Source organism: Podarcis raffonei, chromosome 6, assembly GCF_027172205.1.
Source record: "Podarcis raffonei isolate rPodRaf1 chromosome 6, rPodRaf1.pri, whole genome shotgun sequence".
NCBI classification, from domain to species: Eukaryota; Metazoa; Chordata; class Lepidosauria; order Squamata; family Lacertidae; genus Podarcis; species Podarcis raffonei.
In genome coordinates, this window is record NC_070607.1 from 99,476,968 (window position 1) to 99,496,746 (window position 19,779).

At 49.3% G+C, this 19,779-nt stretch overlaps 1 protein-coding gene across 3 annotated transcripts in view; it reads left to right on the forward strand.

Moving 5' to 3' along the window:
- Positions 1–19,779, forward strand: part of SLC12A5 (solute carrier family 12 member 5) — a 111,146-nt gene that overhangs the window by 42,122 nt on the left and 49,245 nt on the right. For all 3 annotated transcript variants that reach the window (XM_053394807.1, XM_053394805.1, XM_053394808.1), the window contains exon 2: positions 16,344–16,438. In XM_053394807.1, coding sequence (XP_053250782.1) covers positions 16,344–16,438 — 95 coding nt within the window. The remainder of the gene's footprint in view (positions 1–16,343; positions 16,439–19,779) is intronic.

Here is a 19,779-nt window from a genome sequence, read left to right on the forward strand (position 1 = left end):
GGGTCTCCTCAGGGCACTGCTGGTTTTATGGCTCTGGAGCCAGGAAGGGTCCTGCCGGTGTCTGAGCCCCACTGGATGGGCTGCCCCCCCTTATTTGACTAAGAATGTAAGAACATCAGAAGTACCTCTTGGATCAGTCAATGGTCCATCCAGCCCAGCATCCTGTTCTCAGGGAGGCAAACCAGATGCCCCTTATAGGAAACCCACAAGCAGGACTTGGGCACGAGAGCAACTCTCCCCTCCTGAGGTTTCCAGCAGCTGGCATTCAGAAGCATTGCAGAGCCAACAAGGAGCCACAGAGAGCCCTCTCATCCCCCATGAATTTGTCCAATGCTCTTCTAAAGCCATCCAAGGTGGTGACTACCATTGTCTCCTCTGGGAGGGAGTTCCACAGATTAACCGTGAGCTAGAGACTGAGCTGGGTTGGGGGAACAATGGCCTGACATGCTGGTCGGCTGTGCTCTTAGAATCAGAGAACTGTAGAAGTGGGAGGGGTACACCAAGGGTCATCTAGTCCAACCCCCTTCAATGCATGATTTGTTGAGGCACTTCCTTTGATCTTGCCGTGACCACATGGACACCTTCCCCTCCTTCTCCCCACCCCAACCCCCCCCATCCCCAAATAGGCAGGGGCAAATGAGTTTCAGAGCTGAGTTGCCAGAAAGTGGTGGGATTCCAAGCTTTTAATTGAACGAAGCTATTCTGTTTCTCTGAGTTGGGCTATAGCACCACACCGATAAATAACCCAGCAGACACCTCCTCATCCAGGGAACATCCAAGGCCATCTGGCCTCCATCACAATGATCTCAAAAAGGCACTCAAGTCACTAGTTTGTCCCAGATTAGTGCCCTTTAAAGAAATGGAACAGATTATAGTGAAACTAGCAAAACGGGAGATGTTGGTGGTGTTGGAGTGAGGAGGCGGAGCTCCTGAAGAGCTCCTCTGACCCTAGAACTGCTGCAGCCTGTGATTTCGGGGTGTGAGGCCTCCTCTGCTGCTGCTTTTGGGGTGATTTGTTGTTTAGTCATTTAGTCGTGTCCGCCTCTTCGTGACCCCCTGGACCAGAGCATGCCAGGCCCTCCTGTCTTCCACTGCCTCCAGCAGTTTGGTCAAACTCACGCTGGTAGCTTCCAGAACACTGTTTGGGGTGATAGGCTATTGCTAGAAACATTTCCTAACACAAGCATGCAGTGGCCAATCTAGTCATAGAATCCTAGAATGGGAGAGTTGGGAGGGTCCCTGGGGGACATCTAGACCAACCCCCTGCAATGCAGGAATCTCAGCCCAAGCATCCATGATGGACAGCCACACAACTTCTGCTTAAAGTCCTCCAGGGAAGGAGAGCCCATGACCTTCCACGGGACTCCCTTCCACTGTCAAACGACTCTTGCTGTCGGAAAGTCCTTGCTAGTGTTCCGCCACCACCTTCTTTTTCACAACTTCAGTCTGTTTCTTTGGGTCCTGCCCTCCAGAGCGGCACAAAACAGGCTTCCTCCGTCTTCCAGGTGGCTTCTCTTTAGATAGGTGAAGATGGCTCTCCTGTCTCCTCTTATTCTCACAGTGGCCAACCAGGTGCCCCAGTGGAAACCCGCAAGCAGAGCTCAGGCACAGGCAACTGGTGTTCAGAAGCATTGCTGACAGCGGAGGCCGAGCAGAGCCATTGACAGACTTCTGTGATAGATTTATTGTGATAGATTTATCTTTAGGCACCGGGGGAAAACGTTCCTCTTCAACCAGACCTTTAGCTGATTGACATCTCAGGCCCTTTTAAATGTGTCGTGGGAAGGGGGGTCGTGGGTTTGTTTTCGTTCCTATTTTTATTATGTATTTTGTGTTTTTATTGTAATTTTATGTTGTGGCCTGCCCTGAGATCTATGGGTATGGGGTGGTATACCTATTTATTTCGATTTTTTTTAATGATTCTATTAACGTTGCTCCTGAAATAGCGAATGCAAAATGCTTTAAACACCGCAAAGCCCATTGCAAACCCCAGACCTCACAGTTCCTATCCAGAGCTTCGTTTGTGCCTGGAGTCACATGTTTTCGGTGCCAAGCAACTCTGAGCATGTGCAGAGAGCAAATGAAATCCTCCCCGCTTTTAGGATCGTGGTCCAGCCTTCCCAGCGGAGACAGTCCAGCTTTAGCTTCTGGGCTGCCTTGACACCAGGGGTGGGGTAGGGGGGGCTTGTCTGCCTGTCTGTCCCTGAGTGTCCTTCCTCCCGCTGGCTTAAGGGAGGTCAGCGGCCGCCTGCCCTTTGCTCCCCAGGACTGTAGTGACCGCAGACCAACTGTGAGCAGCTGAGGCAGAGCAGTGATGCACAGCCAACACAGCCGCCTCGCCGATTGCAGTGCTGTGATTCAGATTGAGCCAAGAGATTTGCCTGATGGTGGGGGCAAGGAGCTGCTCCTCCTCCCTCTGGCCTTTGGGCACCCGGACGTGGGAGGAGGGAGGGTGGGGGGTGTCCCCAGCCCCCTCTTCCTGCCCCTCGCCCCTCGGAGGGAGGCTGCGGTGCGTCCCAGGGGCCTGGCCAGCTTTATTGTTACATAAGAGCCTTGGGAGCCCAGGCTCCTCTTCTGGGTTGCCATGGAAACCGACCTAGTGAAGGGGATGGTTGTGGCCTGCGTGGCCGCGTGGAGACGCGAGGGACGGGCTGGGTGGGGGTCTGCAAAAGCCTCCCCCCGCCACGCAGCCCCTGTGTCCGGCCTCCCCAAGCATTCTTCCTCGCTGGGGAAGGGGCTCTTATCTGACCCCCCCACCCCGAGTCAGGCGCCCCCATTCCTTTCAGCAGGAAAAAGGCAGCAAGTTCATGGGGGGGGGTCATCCAGAGAAGGGAAGGGACCCCCCTGCCCGCCCGCCCCACAGCACAGCTGCCCGCAGAAGAAGGCAAATCCATTTACGAGGCTGAGCGCTTTAATCAGTTTATCAGTATGATTGGCCAACTAATGCTCTAATTGCAGATTAAATGTGCCCCTGATTAATCAGTGGGGGTGAATAAGCCAAACGCTCAGGGATTTAGGTGTCTTAAAGGGGCCCTCCCCACCACGCAGGCGGAGGAGATGTCAGGGCAGGGCCAGCCCCCCTCCCCTCGTGCCACAAAAGACGGAGCAGGCGCTTTTAGGGTCATGCTCCTCCCTGGCCTGCATCTCAATCCAGCAGACCTTTCGAAAATGTAAGTTAAGAGGAGCTTCCTTCAGAAGCCTCAAATGGCAGCTTCGCTGGGGGTTTGCAATATGTGCATTTTGGGGGATTTAAACCAATTCATGTGCACCAAAACAGATTTTTTAAAAATATTGTTAGTGTGAGCAGAAGAGGGAGACCAAGATGATGAAGGGGCTGGAAACCAAGCCTTGTGAGGAACAGTTGAAGGAGGTGGGGAAGTGTCGCCTGGAGAGGAGACAGGAGAGCCTTCTTCCAATATCTGAAGGGCTGCCCCATGGAGGAGGGAGCAGGCTGCATTCCTGCACTGCTGGGGGTTGGCTAGAGAACCCCCGGGGGTCCCTTCCAACTCCCCAATTCTGTGATTCTCTTCTGTGATTCTAAGGAGCACTTAAGCAAGCTGTGCACTCCATCTCCAGAAGAGGAGCTGGCAAGTTAACAGGACCAGAGATTGCATACCCTCCAACATTTCTCCGATGAAAAGAGGGAGGTCCTAAGGAAAAGCCTGTTATCTTTGTCCATGGAGTTTTCTGGGCAGGGATACTGGAGTGGCTTGCTGGTTCCTGCTCCAGGTAGATCACGTCTGGTCAAAACTCTCCACTATGACCTGTCCGTCTTGGGTGGCCCTGCATGGCATAGCTCCTAGCTTCTCTGAGTTATTCAAGCCCCTTCGCCACGGCAAGGCAGTTTTTCCATGAAGTGCTCCCTGGAAGGACAGATCCTGAAGCTGAGGCTCCAAGACTTTGGCCACCTCATGAAAAGAGAAGACTCCCTGGAAAAGACCCTGATGTTGGGAAAGATGGAGGGCACAAGGAGAAGGGGACGACAGAGGACGAGATGGTGGGACAGTGTTCTCGAAGCTACCAACATGAGTTTGACCAAACTGCGGGAGGCAGTGGAAGACAGGAGGGCCTGGCGTGCTCTGGTCCAGGGGGTCAGGAAGAGTCAGACACGACTCAACAACAAGGAAAAGCAGGACATTCTGGGATCAAATCAGAAACTGGGACTGTTGCTGGAACATCGGGACACTGTGAGGGTCTGGAGATTGTGCCTGCTTCAGTTGACCAAACTGAACGTTATAAAGCTTGTCAATTCCCTTCTTAAAATGGGCTGCCCAGAACTGGACACAGGATTGCAGCTGGGGTCTGACCAGGGCAGAATAGTGCTGTGCTTGTGCACATATTTGTGCCATCTCAGCTCTGAGGCTGCCTTTGGAGGCTGGTGCCCAAAGGTTCTCCCTTCCACCTTCCAGGCCTGCCCTTTCTCTGCATGTTGCAGTCTGCCTTCCTCCTGGCAGTGCCCTGACTGCCGCTTCTCTCTGCCCAGGCTCTCTGCTGGTTGAGGGATGGCTCTGGCACCCCTGGGGCACTGGCAGCCTCATTCCTCAGTACTGCTGCCATGCAGGTCCATCTCAGACCCTTCCTTCTCTCTCCTGGGCCTGGCTGGTTCCTGCTGCTTGCAAAGTTCAGCCACCACTGGGCTTTCATCTGTCTCACGGCTCCTTGGAGACGTTGTCCCGCACAGGCCCTGCTCCGTGGGCTCCTCGGCGTGAGCAAGCAGTGCATTTGGCTCTCCTGGGTGCTGCGAAGCCCAGCTGCCCTGACTGCAAGCTCAGCGTGGGCTCCCTTCTGCTCCCTGGGGACACAGATGCAGGAGGGACAGCTTGGTCCCTGGGGGGTTTAAGGGGAATTTGAGGAAGCTCCTCTGCCCCGGGAGGGTCAGCAGCACCAGAGGATAATGATCTCAGAAGCTGATAAAAATCATGGATGGCCTGGAGAAAGTGGACAGAGAAATGTTGTGGACGTCCGAAGAAGCTGAGAGCTGGAAGATTCAAGGCGGATAAAGCCCTGCCCTTTTTCACACAGCACGGAGTTAAACTGTGGAACTCCCTCCCACATGAGGCAGGGACGGCCACCAATTTGGATGGCTTTGAAAGAGGATTGCTATTGGATTCTAATGGATTACTGAATATTGTTTTATTTGATAGGAGTTGTTTGTTTTAAAGCTATTCTGACTTTCTTTATTGAATCAGATTGTTACTATTAATGTTTGATTTTTTATTATCTTTTTATTTTTATTATAATAAAAGAGCTAGTGTGGTGTAGTGGTTAAGAGCGGTGGACTCGTAATCTGGGGAATTGGGTTCGCTTCCTCGCTCCTCCACCTGCAGCTGCTGGGTGACCTTGGGCCAGTCACACTTCTCTGAAGTCTCTCAGCCCCACTCTCCCCACAGAGTGTTTGTTGTGGGGGAGGAAGGGAAAGGAGATTGTGAGCCGCTTTGAGACTCCTGAAGGGGAGTGATAAAGTGGGATATCAAATCCAAACTCTTCTTCTTCTTCTGTGTGTTGGATGGTGCCCAGAATGGCTAGGGCAACCCAGCCAGATCGGTGGAGTATTATTATTATTATTATTATTATTATTATTATTATTATTATTAATTCTTATTACTCATGGAGGAGGAGAGGGCTATGGATGGCTACGATGGCTCTGCTCTGCCTCCATAGTCAGAGGCAGCAATAATAATAATAATAATAATAATTATAATTATAATAATAATAATGATAAATTTTATTTCTACCCCACCCTCCCCGGCCAAAGCCAGGCTCAGGGTGGCTAACATCAATAAAATTACCTTGAAAAACATAATAGGTGGAGAGAAAAAACCCCAATTTAAAATACAGGTTAAAATGCAATTTAAAAAAGCAGCCTCGTTTTAAAAGTAGCCCATAAATCAAAATCAAGACCTTAAGGGAGGGATACATAAGGGTCAGACTGAGTCCAAACCAAAGGCCTGGTGGAACAGCGCTGTCTTTCAGGCCCTGCAGAAAGATGTCAAGTCCCACAGGGCCCTGGTCTCTTGTGACAGAGCGTTCCACCATGTCGGGGCCAGTACTGAAAAGGCCCTGGCCCTAGTGGAGACCAGTCTAACTACCTTGCAACCTGGGACCCCCAAAGTGTTGTCATTTGTGGACCTTAAGGTCCTCTGTGGGGCAGACCAGGAGAGGGGGTCCCGTAGGGATGCTTCTGGATCCCAGTTGCTGGGAACCCCAGGAAGGAGAGGGGCTCTTGGGCTCAGATCCTGCTTGCGGCTCTCCCACAAGGGGCATCTGGTTGGCCCCTGTGAGGGCAGGATGCTGTTCTTGATGTGCTCTTGGTTCCCCAACCCTCTCGCCCACCAGCTCCCTGCCCTCAGTCCCCCTCCCCACATCCTTCGGGAGACAGTCAGGGCCTGGTCCTCTGCTCCCTTGGGAGTCCCCTGCCATTGGCCACAGGCTGACCCCCCACTGCTGCCCCACTGCTGCCCCACTGCAAATGATTGCCTAAGCTCCAGCTCTTCTGGTTGTGCAGCGAAGACAAGCCTGGTGATGGCAGAGGCCCTGGAGTGACGCGTCCCGCTGGACTGCCCCCCAGGGGAGTCTCCCTCCCCCTGCCACTTGCTTCTTGGGGTTGTGGGGAGAGGGTCCCAGGAGCCTCCCTCCCTGCATCTGCCACAAGCGACCAGGAGAGGGGGGGGAGGTTGGAACTGGTTGCCCTTGGCTCCGCAATCTGCCTTTCAGATGTTTGCCCATTAACATCTGGCTGGCTGGTTCCTCAACTCTCTCTCTCTCTCTGGCTGGGTTTCTCTGCACAGCTCTGGTTATATATTGTGCTCTTCCGATCCCCCTGGGGGCCCAGGGTGCTTGCATGTTCAGGCGGGCAGGGGGGGGGGAGAGAGCGAACATGACAGGGCTCAGAGCTCTGCGCAAAGCATCGTGCAGACAAGGATCCTGCTGGCTGGCTTGTTATCTACACTTGGGCCTCCCCCCTCGCCCCCCCGGGGCTCTGGATGTTGCATTTTTAGACTGGTGCGGGTGGGTTTGCGTGTGCTCATGCGTGGCGAGCAGAGGAGAACTTCCGCATCAAAATTTCATAAGCGAGGTGCATTCTCCACTCTGCGAGAGATGCTTGTCGTGTTCCCCGGGACTTGGGCAGGGGCAAAAGGCTCCCAAAGCAAAAGGCATTTGGCAAGCAGAGGGCTAGGAGCACGGTTAATTCAGAGGCAAAGTCGTCATGTGATGAAACTTGCTGGCAGCACAAGCCTATGCATATTCACTCAGAAGTAAAACACAGGGGGGAAAAGCACTTTTAATGCACGCATAGTTAATCGCTGGAACTCGCTGCCCCAGGAGGCAGAGATGGCTGCCAATCTGGATGGCTTTAAAAGAAGATGGGACAAATTAATGGAGGAGGAGAGAGCTATGGATGGCTTCTAACCTGGTATGCCCCGCGGAGGACCATAAGGTCCATAAATAGCAACACCCTAGAGGAAATCAGATTAGCCTCAACCAGAGCCAGGGCCTTTTCAACACTGGCCCCGGCCTGGTGGAACGCTCTGCCTCATGAGACCAGGGCCCTGAAGGATCTGATTTCTTTCCTCAGGGCCTGTAAGACAGATCTGTTCTGCCTGGCCTTTGGCTTGGAATCAACTTGATCCCCTTCCCCTCTTTCCTTTTTCCTTTCTCCTTCTGTGATGGAACTCCTATTTGGGGACTTCCCTGGCTTTTTTCTGGCCCACGTAGGACCAGTCTGGATAGCTGGCCTTGGTGAAGATTTGACATTTTTATCCCCCAAAAAAGTATTTGATTTGAGTTCCGACTGAAATGAGGCTGCATCTTAATGTTGTATTTTAATCTTGTTTTTAACTTGTATTTTAATCAATTGTTTTTATACCTGGTGTTAGCCGCCCTGAGCCCAGTCTTGGCTGGGGAGGGCGGGGTATAAATTAAATTTTATTATTGTTGTTGTTCTTGTTATTATTACCACCAGGTTGGCTCTGCTCTGCCTCCATAGTCCGAAGCAGCGATGTTTCTGGATCCCAGTTGCTCTTGTGCCCGGATCCTGCTGGCGGGTTTACTGCAGGCATCTTGGTCAGCACTGTGAGAAGAGGAGATGCTGAACCGGGTGGGCCACTGGCCTGATCCAGCAGGCTCTGGTTCTGATGGGTCAGTGCCCCTGAGTGCAGAGTGTAACCCTCCTAGCTCAGTGTTTAGAGGACCCCAACCTTGGCTAAGGATGGCCTGGCTTTCCTTCTCTGCCTTCTTGACTAGTCATCTAATTATATTTGTGTACATTCACCAGCTGCAAAACCTTGAAAAATAAAGCATTTTGAAGAAAGGGGACATGTTCTTTTCAGTGTGAGATGGCTTACGATTTAATAAATACAACCTACCCTTTGTTGATATAAGGACGCGGGTGGCGCTGTGGGTTAAACCACAGAGCCTAGGACCTGCCGATCAGAAGGTCGGCAGTTTGAATCTCCGCGACGGGGTGAGCTCCCGTTGCTTGGTCCCTGCTCCTGCCAAACTAGCAGTTCGAAAGCACGTCAAAGTGCAAGTAGATAAATAGGTACCACTCCGGTGGGAAGGTAAACGGCGTTTCCGCGTGCTGCTCTGGTTCACCAGAAGCGGCTTAGTCATGTTGGCCACATGACCCAGAAGCTGTACGCCGGCTCCCTCGGCCAATAAAGCGAGATGAGCGCCGCAACCCCAGAGTCAACTGCGACTGGACCTAATGGTCAGGGGTCGCTTTACCTTTACCCCTTGTTGATGGGAAGAAAGGTAATTCTAATAGTTTCTTTTCCTTCACATCTTGGAATGCGAAATATTTGGCGACTGCCAGTCAGAGAAGTGAACCAAGTAGTTTTAAGAAATAATCTAGCTCCAGGTCCATCCATGCACATCAAGGCCGGATTAGGACATGCTGTGCCAAGTTTCAGAGCACCCCTGCCCTGTGTTACCATAAGACAGGTGTGTGTTATTCTAAGACGTGCATTATTCCTTCTTGCATTGCAGGGACTTAGACTAGATGACGCTTTGGGTCCCTTCAGACTCTGCAGTTCTATAATTCTGTAACACTAAGGACAAGGGAAACGTAAATAATACAGTATCCTGTTTGGATATGCACTTGTACAAAAATCTTGCATATATCTTGCAATACTTCTATTAACTTTTTCACCAATTATGTAAAATCTAGTTTAAAGAATTGTGCTAACCTGAGTCCCTAAACTGTAGCTGAGGCCATGCACAAATCTGGCTCTTGTGTCCATGAACAGAGGCTGATCCCTCTGAGCCAACCCCAGTTTCCTCTGCTTCTTACTAGTCAGAGGAAAGTCGTTTTCCTCTTCTAATATTGGCCTCTGGCTATATCCGGGCAGAGTATTCGGTGTTTTAATGTTATATATCTTTGGTCCAAAGGGACTGTGGATGCTGACTCCATTTCCGTCTCTCTTCCAATATCCTTAACTGCCCTCCCCCTTCATTCCAGAGCTCTCCCACATAATGGAACTGCAGAAATGACTTTGAGGGGGAGTCGCTTGGGCCTCTGCTGAACTGGCGCTGCCGGTGGTTCAGGCTTGTGGGAGATCCCCAGGGGACCATCCAGTTACAGGGGGTGGGATTGGTTTCAGTTGTTGCAGCTTGAGGATGCGGGGGGCAGGAGATGGCTGGGAAATCTAGAATCACAGTCCAACCCCCTACAATCCAGGAATCACAACTAAAGAGAGCTGGCCAGAGGCAGACCTCGAGGGGGGTGGAACTGGGCCCCCACCAGGCAAGGAATTCCCACCTGGCATGAAGGATCGGCCTTAAACTTCTTCCAGTCTTCTTCCACCCTCTCTTCTCTCTGGTCTCGGAGTCTCCCGGTCACTTCGGCAAGTTCCATATAGTCCATCATCTTCATCTGCCATTCTTCGATAAATGGTAAATCTTGTTTCTTCCAGTTCTTCACTAGCAATATTCTCGCAGCTGTTGTGGCATACAGAAAAAAAGTAACATCCTTTGGGGGGATTTCACCCCCCCACTATACCAAGTAAAAAGGCTTCTGGTTTCTTAATAAATGTGTTTTTCAACACTTTTTTCAGTTCATTATAAATCCTTTCCCAGAAGTCTTTTACCTTGGGGCATGTCCACCACATGTGGTAAAGGGTTCCTTCTTTTTCCTTACATTTCCAGCATTTATTATCATGAGTATGATACATTTTTGCTAACTTCACTGGTGTTAAGTACCACCCATACTTTACAGACAGCTTTTTAACACAGAGTTGGTCTGCCAGTGGGCCTGATCCCTGACGCCAGCTCCCCAGAGGGCACTTCCTTGGGGATCCTGCCCTCTTCCGCTCTGTGGACAATGACCAAGCCAGTGTAGACAGGAGTGTGAACAGGATGGGACGATGGGCTTGCGAGAGCTCCCCTGGGTTGGAGATTCTGCCTGCCTGCCCTCGTCTGTGCCAGCTCACCGTCCGAGTGAGGAGTGAGCGGGCACTGGCCAGGCGGCCCTTCAGCGAGGGGGTTGGGGGTGCGGCAGTGGGGCAGGTTGGGTCCGGGGCCCAGAGACACCTAGAGGCAGGTAGGGCAGGATGGGGATCCCTGTTTGGGGGTTCCTGGTTCAGGCCACCTTAAAATCATGCACCCGGGGCCATGGGCCTCTGCCCCCCATGTTATAGCAACAACAACAACATCATTTATTCCCCAGCCTCTCTGGGCAGCTTACAGCACATAAAAATTGTAAAACATTAGACATTAAATTTTTTTCCTAAAGGGGGTTGCCTTCAGATGTCTTCTAAAAGTGAGATAGCCCTTTCTTCCTCCATGAATTTGTCTAATCCTCACTGCCTCCCCTGGGAGGGAGACTCATAGTAAGTGTGCGCAGGATCACAGCTTGTGTCTGGATATTCTTGAATCTAAATTTAACACGCACCGTGGTAGCGCTTAGCAACTATATCCATTCTTCTTTTCTTTTTTTATCTCAAATGCCCCAAATTCCAATTAGTTGGATTTTGAGAAATTGCGGTTGAAGGAGTGTTTCTTTTAAGTAGAACTGAGCAGCCAAGGTTTCTTTTTCTTAATGATTTGCCTCTGCTGTGTCCGGATTGCTTGAATGGGAGGCTCAATTTCAGCCCCTCCCTCCAGAAACCCTGAAATGAAATGAGGTCATGTTTTCCCTGAGCATGAAAGGCCAAAGCAGATTACAAGGAATAAGATGATGCTGGAAATGAATGTTAATGAAGTGTTAAAAAAAGAAGAAGAAAAGGGTGCTGCAATGGACAGCAGCTTATCTAGGAAACAGATCTTCGTTCAGGGGGAAAGGATCAGTGAATCCACCAGCTCACTGAGTGGTGGGGGAAAAGGCTAATACAGGGGTCAGCAAACTTTTTCAGCAGGGGGCCGGTCCACTCTCCCTCAGACCTTGTGGAGGGCCGGACTATATTTTGAAAAAAATAAATGATCAAATTCCTATGCCCCATAAATAACCCAGAGATGCATTTTAAATAAAAGGACACATTCTACTCATGTAAAAACACGCTGATTCCCAGACCGTCCGCGGGCCGGATTGAGAAGGTGATTGGGCCGGATCCGGCCGCTGGGCCTTAGTTTGCCTACCCACGGGCTAAAAGGATGAGCATTTTCAGAAAGGGACTGCAAATACCCTTTGTCAACCTGGCATTAAGGCATCTCTGGTGTGGCTGCAGTTAGAAGGCTCTGGACAGCCCTGCTTGCCTCATGGGCACCAAGAATGGAACCCTGAGCTGGGAAAGGGAAGGCAGCAGGATCAGGACCTGGAGGAGGAAGAGGAAAGGACAGTCAGGGACTGGCTGGGGGCAGGGTGGGGGAGAGACCCCCTTGGCCAGGCAGGGACAGGAGGACTCAGGGGCACAAGGTGAGGCATGTCATCTGCGCTCTGGTTAGATCACGCAGGGCTGCCTCTGAAGACGGTTCGGAAACTTCAGCTGGTGCAGAATTCAGTGTCCAGGTAGCTCACTGGGGAAAGAAGGTTTGAGCATTTTGCATGGATCCTGGCCCAATGGCACTGGCTGCCAATTTGTTTCTGGACCCAGTTCATAGAATCATAGAATTGCAGAGTTGGAAGGGACCCCGAGGGTCATCTAGTCCAGCCCTCTGCAATGCAGGCGTCTCAACTCAAGCATCCATAACGGCATTAGAAAGTTCTAGAACTATTAGAAAGTTCTTCCTGATGTTCAGTTGGAATCTCCTTTCTTGTAACTTCAAGCCATTGGTTCGAGTCCCTTAAGATATTTGAAGAAAGCTGATCATGTCTCCTCTCAGTCTCCTCTTTTCCAGGCTAAACATCCCCAGCTCCTTCAAGCGCTCCTCATAAGGCTTAGTTTCCACAGCCTCCTCTGCACACCTTCCAGCTTGTCAACACCCTTCTTAAATGGTGCTGCCCAGAACTGGACACAGAACTCCAGGTGTGGTCTGTCCAAGGCAGAACAGAGCAGGACTATGTCTTCCCTTGATCTGGACACTAGACTTCTGTTGATGCAGCCTAGAATAGCATTAGGTTTTTTTGCTGATGCGTCACATGGTGGACTAATGTTCAGCTTGTAGTATTTCAGCAGAGACCAGGTGGCCCACCTGTCGCAGGTGCTACGCTTCTATCCTGCACTGGGCTGGACTGAGGTTTGATTAGATGATCTGATGTGAGAAGCTGGACTCTGCAGGTCTTTGGTCTCATCCAGAAGACAGGCTGTTCTTGTGTCAGATTCAGTTGCTCAGAGATGCTCGTGGCCAAGGCAATGAAGGAAGCCAAATTGACGGGTGGGGGAAGGACAGGACTGTGAATGCCCCCCCCCCTTTAAGCAGCAGTCCTCACCAGAAAGTTTACTCCTTTGCTGAGAGGGCAGCAGGAGAGGGGCTGGAGGGCTGCTGTGAAGAATTGCACAGGCAGTTTCTGGCTGTTGCCCTGGGAAGAGTCTTCAGCCCCAGGACAAGAGAACAATTAGCTGCTGTTCCCAGGAGGGCGGGACTGTCAGAGCTATTTATCAGGCCAGCCCCGGAGCTCCCTAGCCAGGCCAGTGTCCTTGCAAGGAGAAACGGAGAACCAGGCAGTCCCCTCCCTTGGGCAGCCGAGGCTGCAACAAGGCACAGAACGATGAGAGAACAAGTGACCCCATTTAATGGCAAGATCATGCCCTGGCCTTGTGGCAAATGACTCGGGCAGCTCAATGCCTGTCAGAGGGGGAACATTTCTTCCAATCAAGAGGAAAGTACCAGGGGATCAGGGCCCCCAAGGAGGCAGCTGCAAAGCCCCCAGACTCTGAGCAGTGGGGATCTCTCTTAACTACACGTGTTCCAATTTCTGCAGGTTCATTGAGTGGTTTGTTTCCTAGCGGGGTATATGCTGGCATTTTCTGCCAGGCCCCAGGTCCTCTGACTGACACCCCTTTTGAGCTTCTCTCCTCCTCTTTATTTAAACCCATTTTCTTCAGGAAGAAAGGAAGGTTGAGAAACTGAGGCAAATAGTGAAGTTCTGAGCTCCTCCATTCATGCAAAGGGACTGGTTTTGTCTCACACACCACACTTGCAAAGCACCACCTCCCAATTATACAACTAAGCATGGTACAGAGAAAGCTCTTCTCCCCCCCCCCCATGATAAAAGTTTAAAGAATTTTGCATTGCAGGGAGGAAGAGGAGAGGGGAACATTTTATCCCTCTCTTAACACCAGGACTTGGGGGGCATGCAGGGAAGCTGAACATTGGAAGATCAGGAGAGAAGATTAGGATGTGGTTGAACTGTGGAACTCTCTGTCACAGCAGACAGTGTTGGCCCCCAACCTAAATAGCTTTAAAAAAGGAGCTAAAGATTCGTGGCAGAGAAGACTCTCCGTGGCTCAGCTCGAAGCAGCAATGCTTCTGAATCCCAGTCGCTGGAAGCTGCAAGATAGGAGAGGGAGAGTTCTTGCACGCAGGTTCTGCTTGTGGCTTTCCTATAATGCGTATCTGGGCGGCTGCTGTGAGGATGCCAGACCAGAAGGGCCTCTGGGGCTGATTCAGCAGGACTCTGCTCTTCTCTTCTCTTCTTCTCTTCTCCAGTTCCCCAGAGTCTCCCAAACTCAGGATGAGTTGTTTTCCATTTACGTCCCATTTCCCCCATCAAGGAACTAAGAGTTCCCCCACCCTTCCTCTTGCCCCACTGCTGTCCCCCAGGGAAAACCGCTCTTTAACACTCACTTGGAGCAAATGGCAATTCGGGTTTTCTCTGGACTGATGTTTGCTCCGATTGAGAGCTAGAGAGCAAGTTTTCCCTGTGAAAGGAGTGGATTGGGGCCATGCTTGGCTGGGGAAATCCAGCCAGATGGGCGGGGTATAAATCATCATCATCATCATCATCATCATCATCATCATCATCATCATCTTTTCATTATCAAACAGAATACCCCCCCTCAAGGCCCACGGTCTCTAAGCACGGGGCAAATGGGAACGTGGAGGAGCCCTCAATTTTGCCTCAGTTTATTGATTTGCCTATTACTTTATTATTTTGATTTTATTTCTCAAACTTGTATACTGCCCTTCACCCAAAGACCACAGGACAGTTCACAGCTTGGAAGTACAGTGGGATTCCCAGGCAGTCGTCTCCCGTCCAGACATTGACCAGACCCAGATGCTGACCCCTTTAGGGGAAACATGAAGAGCTGCACTTAGGATTGTATTCAGTGGTGCTCAGGCAGCATCCCAGCTGCGCAATGGGGCTTTCCCCCCCTCCCCCCATGTTGGGGGGTCTGCAGGGGGCAGGAGAGGGAGCTTCCATTACTCAAGTGGAAATGGACTACACGAGCGGAACGGGAGTGTTGGATCTGAGCCTCGGGTTTGCTCAAGGAAGGAAAGCGAAGGTCGAAGCCATTGTTTCTGATGGGTGGGGTATAAATAAGAAATTATTATTATTACTATTATTATTAATCACACATGAAGTTAATTCAGGTTAAATAGGATAATGGAACAAGTTCTGTTGCACAATGAAATGAATAAATCTGCAAGACTCTTAGATGAGAAGGGAGGGTCTCCGTGTCCCAGCCCTTGAAGGAAGATCTTCCTTCTCATTCTGCGGCACTTGCTCTGCTCAAAAATCTTGACCCAGAACTGGGCTGCTAAGGCCAAACCTTCTGGATTCTCCCTCCCTCCCTCTTCTGCTTCTGCCAAGCAGCTCCCAGCAGCCCAAAAATACACGTCCACCTTCTGGCCTGGAAAGCTAGATGAGCCAAACTCTTGGCCTTCAGAAAGGAAGGTCTCCTCTGAGTGCAAAGGCTTTTCCTCTTCCTTTTCCGCTCATGCTATGCCACAATGAGGGCTCATTCACACCCCCAGTATCCCCCTGGGCAAACCCACTTTTTACGGCTGAATCAGGGCTGGATGAACATAAGCAAAACAACCATGTGCTGAGGGCCTCAAGGGAGGGGGGATAAATAAAGTGGAAGCAGACCCAAATAATCATTGTTTTCCATCTTACTGGAGGATTTATTTTGAAAAATAAAAAATATTTTTATGGTTTATTATTGTTTATATTTTGATTAAAAAATTATCATTAGTATGTTGCCCATATGCTTCCAACATATATAAAAACATAATAAAACATTGAACTTAAAAAAAAAATATTCCCTATACAGGGCTGCCTTCAGATATCTTTTGAAGGTTGTATAGTCACTTATCTCCTTGGCTTGGGGGCCATACCCGTCTCCAATGAAAATAGAGATTGACATAGCTAAGGACATAGCTGCCAACTTTTCCCTTTTCTTGCGAGGAATCCTATTTGGAATAAGGGAATTTTCCTTTAAAAAAGGGAAACATTGACAGCTATGCCTAAGGAAAAGCAGGACGTTCTGCGATCAAATCAGAAACTGGGATGGCTTCTGTAAATCTGGGGCTGTCCCTGGAAAATAGGGTCTGTAAGTGAAATTAAGAGGCAGTGTGGCCTAGTGGTGAGAGTGTTGGACTAGGACCTGGAGGACCTGGGTTCACATCCCTGTTTGGCCATGAAGCTCACTGGATACATGGCCTCTCCTAAGTGGCCCCCTGCCAAGGGTTCTCTAGCTGAGATTCCTGCATTGCAGGGGCTGGACTAGAGGACCTTCGGGGTCCCTTCCGACTCAGGGGAAACCCAGCCTGTGTGTGCTGCTGGTGGGAGGCCACAGAGAGCTGGCGGTGCTCCCTGCTCCGTTTGTGTCCGAGCTCTAAGGACGGAGAACCTTGAGCTTTGCAGCAGGTGGGCCACGAAGATGGGCTTCCAGCAGGCAAGGGCAGGGGGCAATTTGGGTGCCAAGCAGGGGGCAAATCCTGTGCAACGTGGGTGGGAGGGAAGGGCAGGAAAATGGCCCCGTGCCTCTGGCACTGATGCATCTCTCTCTCTCCCCCTTCAGGCGATGGAAACCCCAAGGAGAGCAGCCCTTTCATCAACAGCACAGACCTGGAGAAGGGGAAGGAATATGACGGGAAAAACATGGCCTTGTTTGAGGTGAGCTGGGCGCGTCCTGAATCGGGAAGGGAAGATTTGGGATGGAGAAGCCACAGCTGGCGGGGGGGAAAGAGTCTGGCATGTAGGCAGACTCAAGATGGGAAACACAGAGCGTTAAACCAGAAGCGTTTTTGTTAGGGATTGTAGGAAAAGGCCTGCCAAGGAAATAAAAGAACTTATTTATATATGTGACAATGGCGGCAAGAGCCTTGATAGCACAAGGATGGAAGAAAGAGGAAATCCCGACAAAAGAACAGTGGCAAAGGAAACTGATGGACTATGCGGAACTGGCGAAATTGACATACAAACTGCGAGACAAGGACAACCGTGGCTTTAAAGAAGAATGGGAACTTTTTACAAATTACTTTAACCCCCCCCCCAAATGAATTGGACTCCCTGGCAGGTTTTGAATAAACACACACAAATTTATTATTGTTAACATAATAAATAGATCATTTAAAGATCTTTACAATTTTATAATATACAGAGAATAATCTGTGTTGAAAAACCAGAGAGAGGAGCTGAGGGAAGTCGGGGGGCTGGGGGGGAGGGAGGGTTTTTCTTGGGGAGGGGGGAGGGGGGAAATGGGGGGGATGAAGATATGTTTTTGATCATTTGTTATGTTGAAATTCTTAATAAAAACCATTTAAAAAGAGAGAAGGAAACACAGAGAGTTAGAGAGCAGACACGCAAACTGGGTTTCCACAGTGGGAGGCAGCTGTGCTCCTGAATCCCAGTTGCTAGAAGCTGCAGGAGGAGAGAGTTGCTCTTGCGCTCGGATCCTGATTCTGGGTTTCCCATCTGGTCAGCCACTGTGAGAGCAGGATGCTGGGCTAGCTGGACCCCTGGCCTGATCCACAGGCCCTTCTTAGGGAGGTCTGTTGTGGTAGCAGAACCTCCATGCTCAGGCACAGCCTACCTGTGAATACCACTGTGCTCAGATTGTGGGCTTCCCATGGCTTCAGCCACTGTGAGAAGAGGCTGCTGGACTAGATGGGCCCTGGCCGGATCCAGCAGGCTCTTATGTCCTTATGTACAGCCTAGCTGTCAACTTTTCCCTTTTCTTGCGAGGAATCCTATTCGGAATAAGGGAATTCCCCTTAAAAAAAAAGGGAACGGTTGGTGGGCTGCTAGGCGTGCATTGGAAGATGGCCGACAATACCATCTCTCCGGCTCACACGAAGTAATTAAGAGGCTGATATGGGAGTATGCAGCCTCCCTTGTTGCCCCAAGGAAATGGGGAACACTGCCTTGCCTGCTGTGGCCATAAATCACCCCCGGATTCGAAAGAAGGGGGTGAGGGCACTAGGCACAAACCCCTTGTGTGGGTCCGGCTCTCCCGGACGCTGTCTCTGATCGCGCACTAGCCGCATCAGCTCAAAATAAACAATTAGAAGCAAATGCACATACTTCAAGTGAAGATCGGGAGTCAAGACTGCTAATTAAAGGGATCTCTGTGAAGTGGAAGAAGATGATTCATCAAAGGATTGGTATGTAGCGGAACTGAAAAGGGGAGGAGGGGAACTTTTCTTTTTTTGTTTTTTTTTATAAAATATTTATTGAGATTTTATAAAAGTCAAAAGTTTACAAAATACAAAAAAAATATAAAAAGAAAGAGATAGAAGAAAACATACAAAAATACATAAAAAATAAAAAATAAAAATACAAAATGCAAAAAAACGAATAGGTAGGAAAAAATTAAAAACAATCCCATTTTCCATAACTTAAAACTCATTTGCTTGTTTCTTTGACCTCCTCACACCTCCCCTTCTTGTATTCCCATTTAAATAATCAAATCAGCAAATCCTTACCCTCTTTCATTTATCTTAACTCTATATCTTAACATTTTATAACTCTATATTTTCATCCATTATCAATTCATTTTTGCATATTCTTATTAACTTTGTAGCTAATACCACTTATTTCCAATCCAACATCATTTTAACATTCATTAATTTTACAATGTTTCTGCAAATAGTCTTTAAATTTCTTCCAATCTTCTTCCACCAACTCTTCTCCCAGGTCTCGGATTCTGCCAGTCATTTCCGCCAATTCCATAAAGTCCATCACTTTCATCTGCCACTCTTCCAGGGTGGGTAGATCTTGTGTCTTCCAATACTTTGCAATGAGTATTCTTGCTGCTGTTGTAGCATACATAAAGAAAGTTCTATCCTTCTTTGACACCAATTGGCCGACTATGCCCAAAAGGAAGGCCTCTGGTTTCTTCAGGAAGGTATATTTAAATACCTTTTTCATTTCATTATAGATCATCTCCCAGAAAGCCTTAATCTTTGGGCACGCCCACCAAAGGTGAAAGAATGTACCTTCAGTTTCTTTACATTTCCAACATTTGTTATCGGGCAAATGATATATTTTTGCAAGCTTGACTGGTGTCATGTACCACCTATATATCATTTTCATAATATTCTCTCTTAAGGCATTACATGCCGTAAATTTCATACCGGTGGTCCACAACTGTTCCCAGTCAGCAAACATAATGTTGTGTCCAACATCTTGTGCCCATTTAATCATAGCAGATTTAACCGTTTCATCCTGCGTATTCCATTTTAACAGCAAGTTATACATTCTTGAAAGTATCTTAGTTTTGGGATCTAACAGTTCTGTTTCCAATTTTGATTTTTCCACCTGGAAGCCAATTTTTTTTGTGCAAATTATAGGCCTCTCTTATTTGATAATAATGAAGCCAATCTCGCACTTTATCTTTTAATTTCTCAAAACTCTGCAATTTTAATTTGTCTCCTTCTTGTTCCAATATTTCCCAATATTTCGGCCATTTGGCCTCCATATTGAGCTTTTTCTGAGCCTTTGCTTCCATTGGTGACAGCCACCTTGGGGTTTTATTTTCAAGTAAGTCTTTGTACCTTATCCAGACATTAAATAATGCTTTTCTGACAATATGAGAAAATTGATGAGAGACTGGCAGGCCTGTGGAACTCAACGGACAGACTGTGGGAATGTTTTGTACGGAGGTGCAGAAATGGCGTCTGTTTCTTTTTGACATGGCTCTTGGAGGAGTGTAAAATCCACACAGGATACAACAACGTTTGTTTTCAACCCGCTTGTGGAGACTATCAGAGATCACAAAGAACGGAATATATGATAACAACAAGAAGATGAGGAAAACAACAAAGAGAAGATACATTAAAGCAGCAGCAAGAGTGATGTTTGGATCCCTTTCGGAAGAAGAGTTTGGATTTGATATCCCGCCTTTCACTCCCTTTAAGGAGTCTCAAAGCGGCTAACATTCTCCTTTCCCTTCCTCCCCACAACAAACACTCTGTGAGGTGAGTGGGGCTGAGAGACTTCAGAGAAGTGTGACT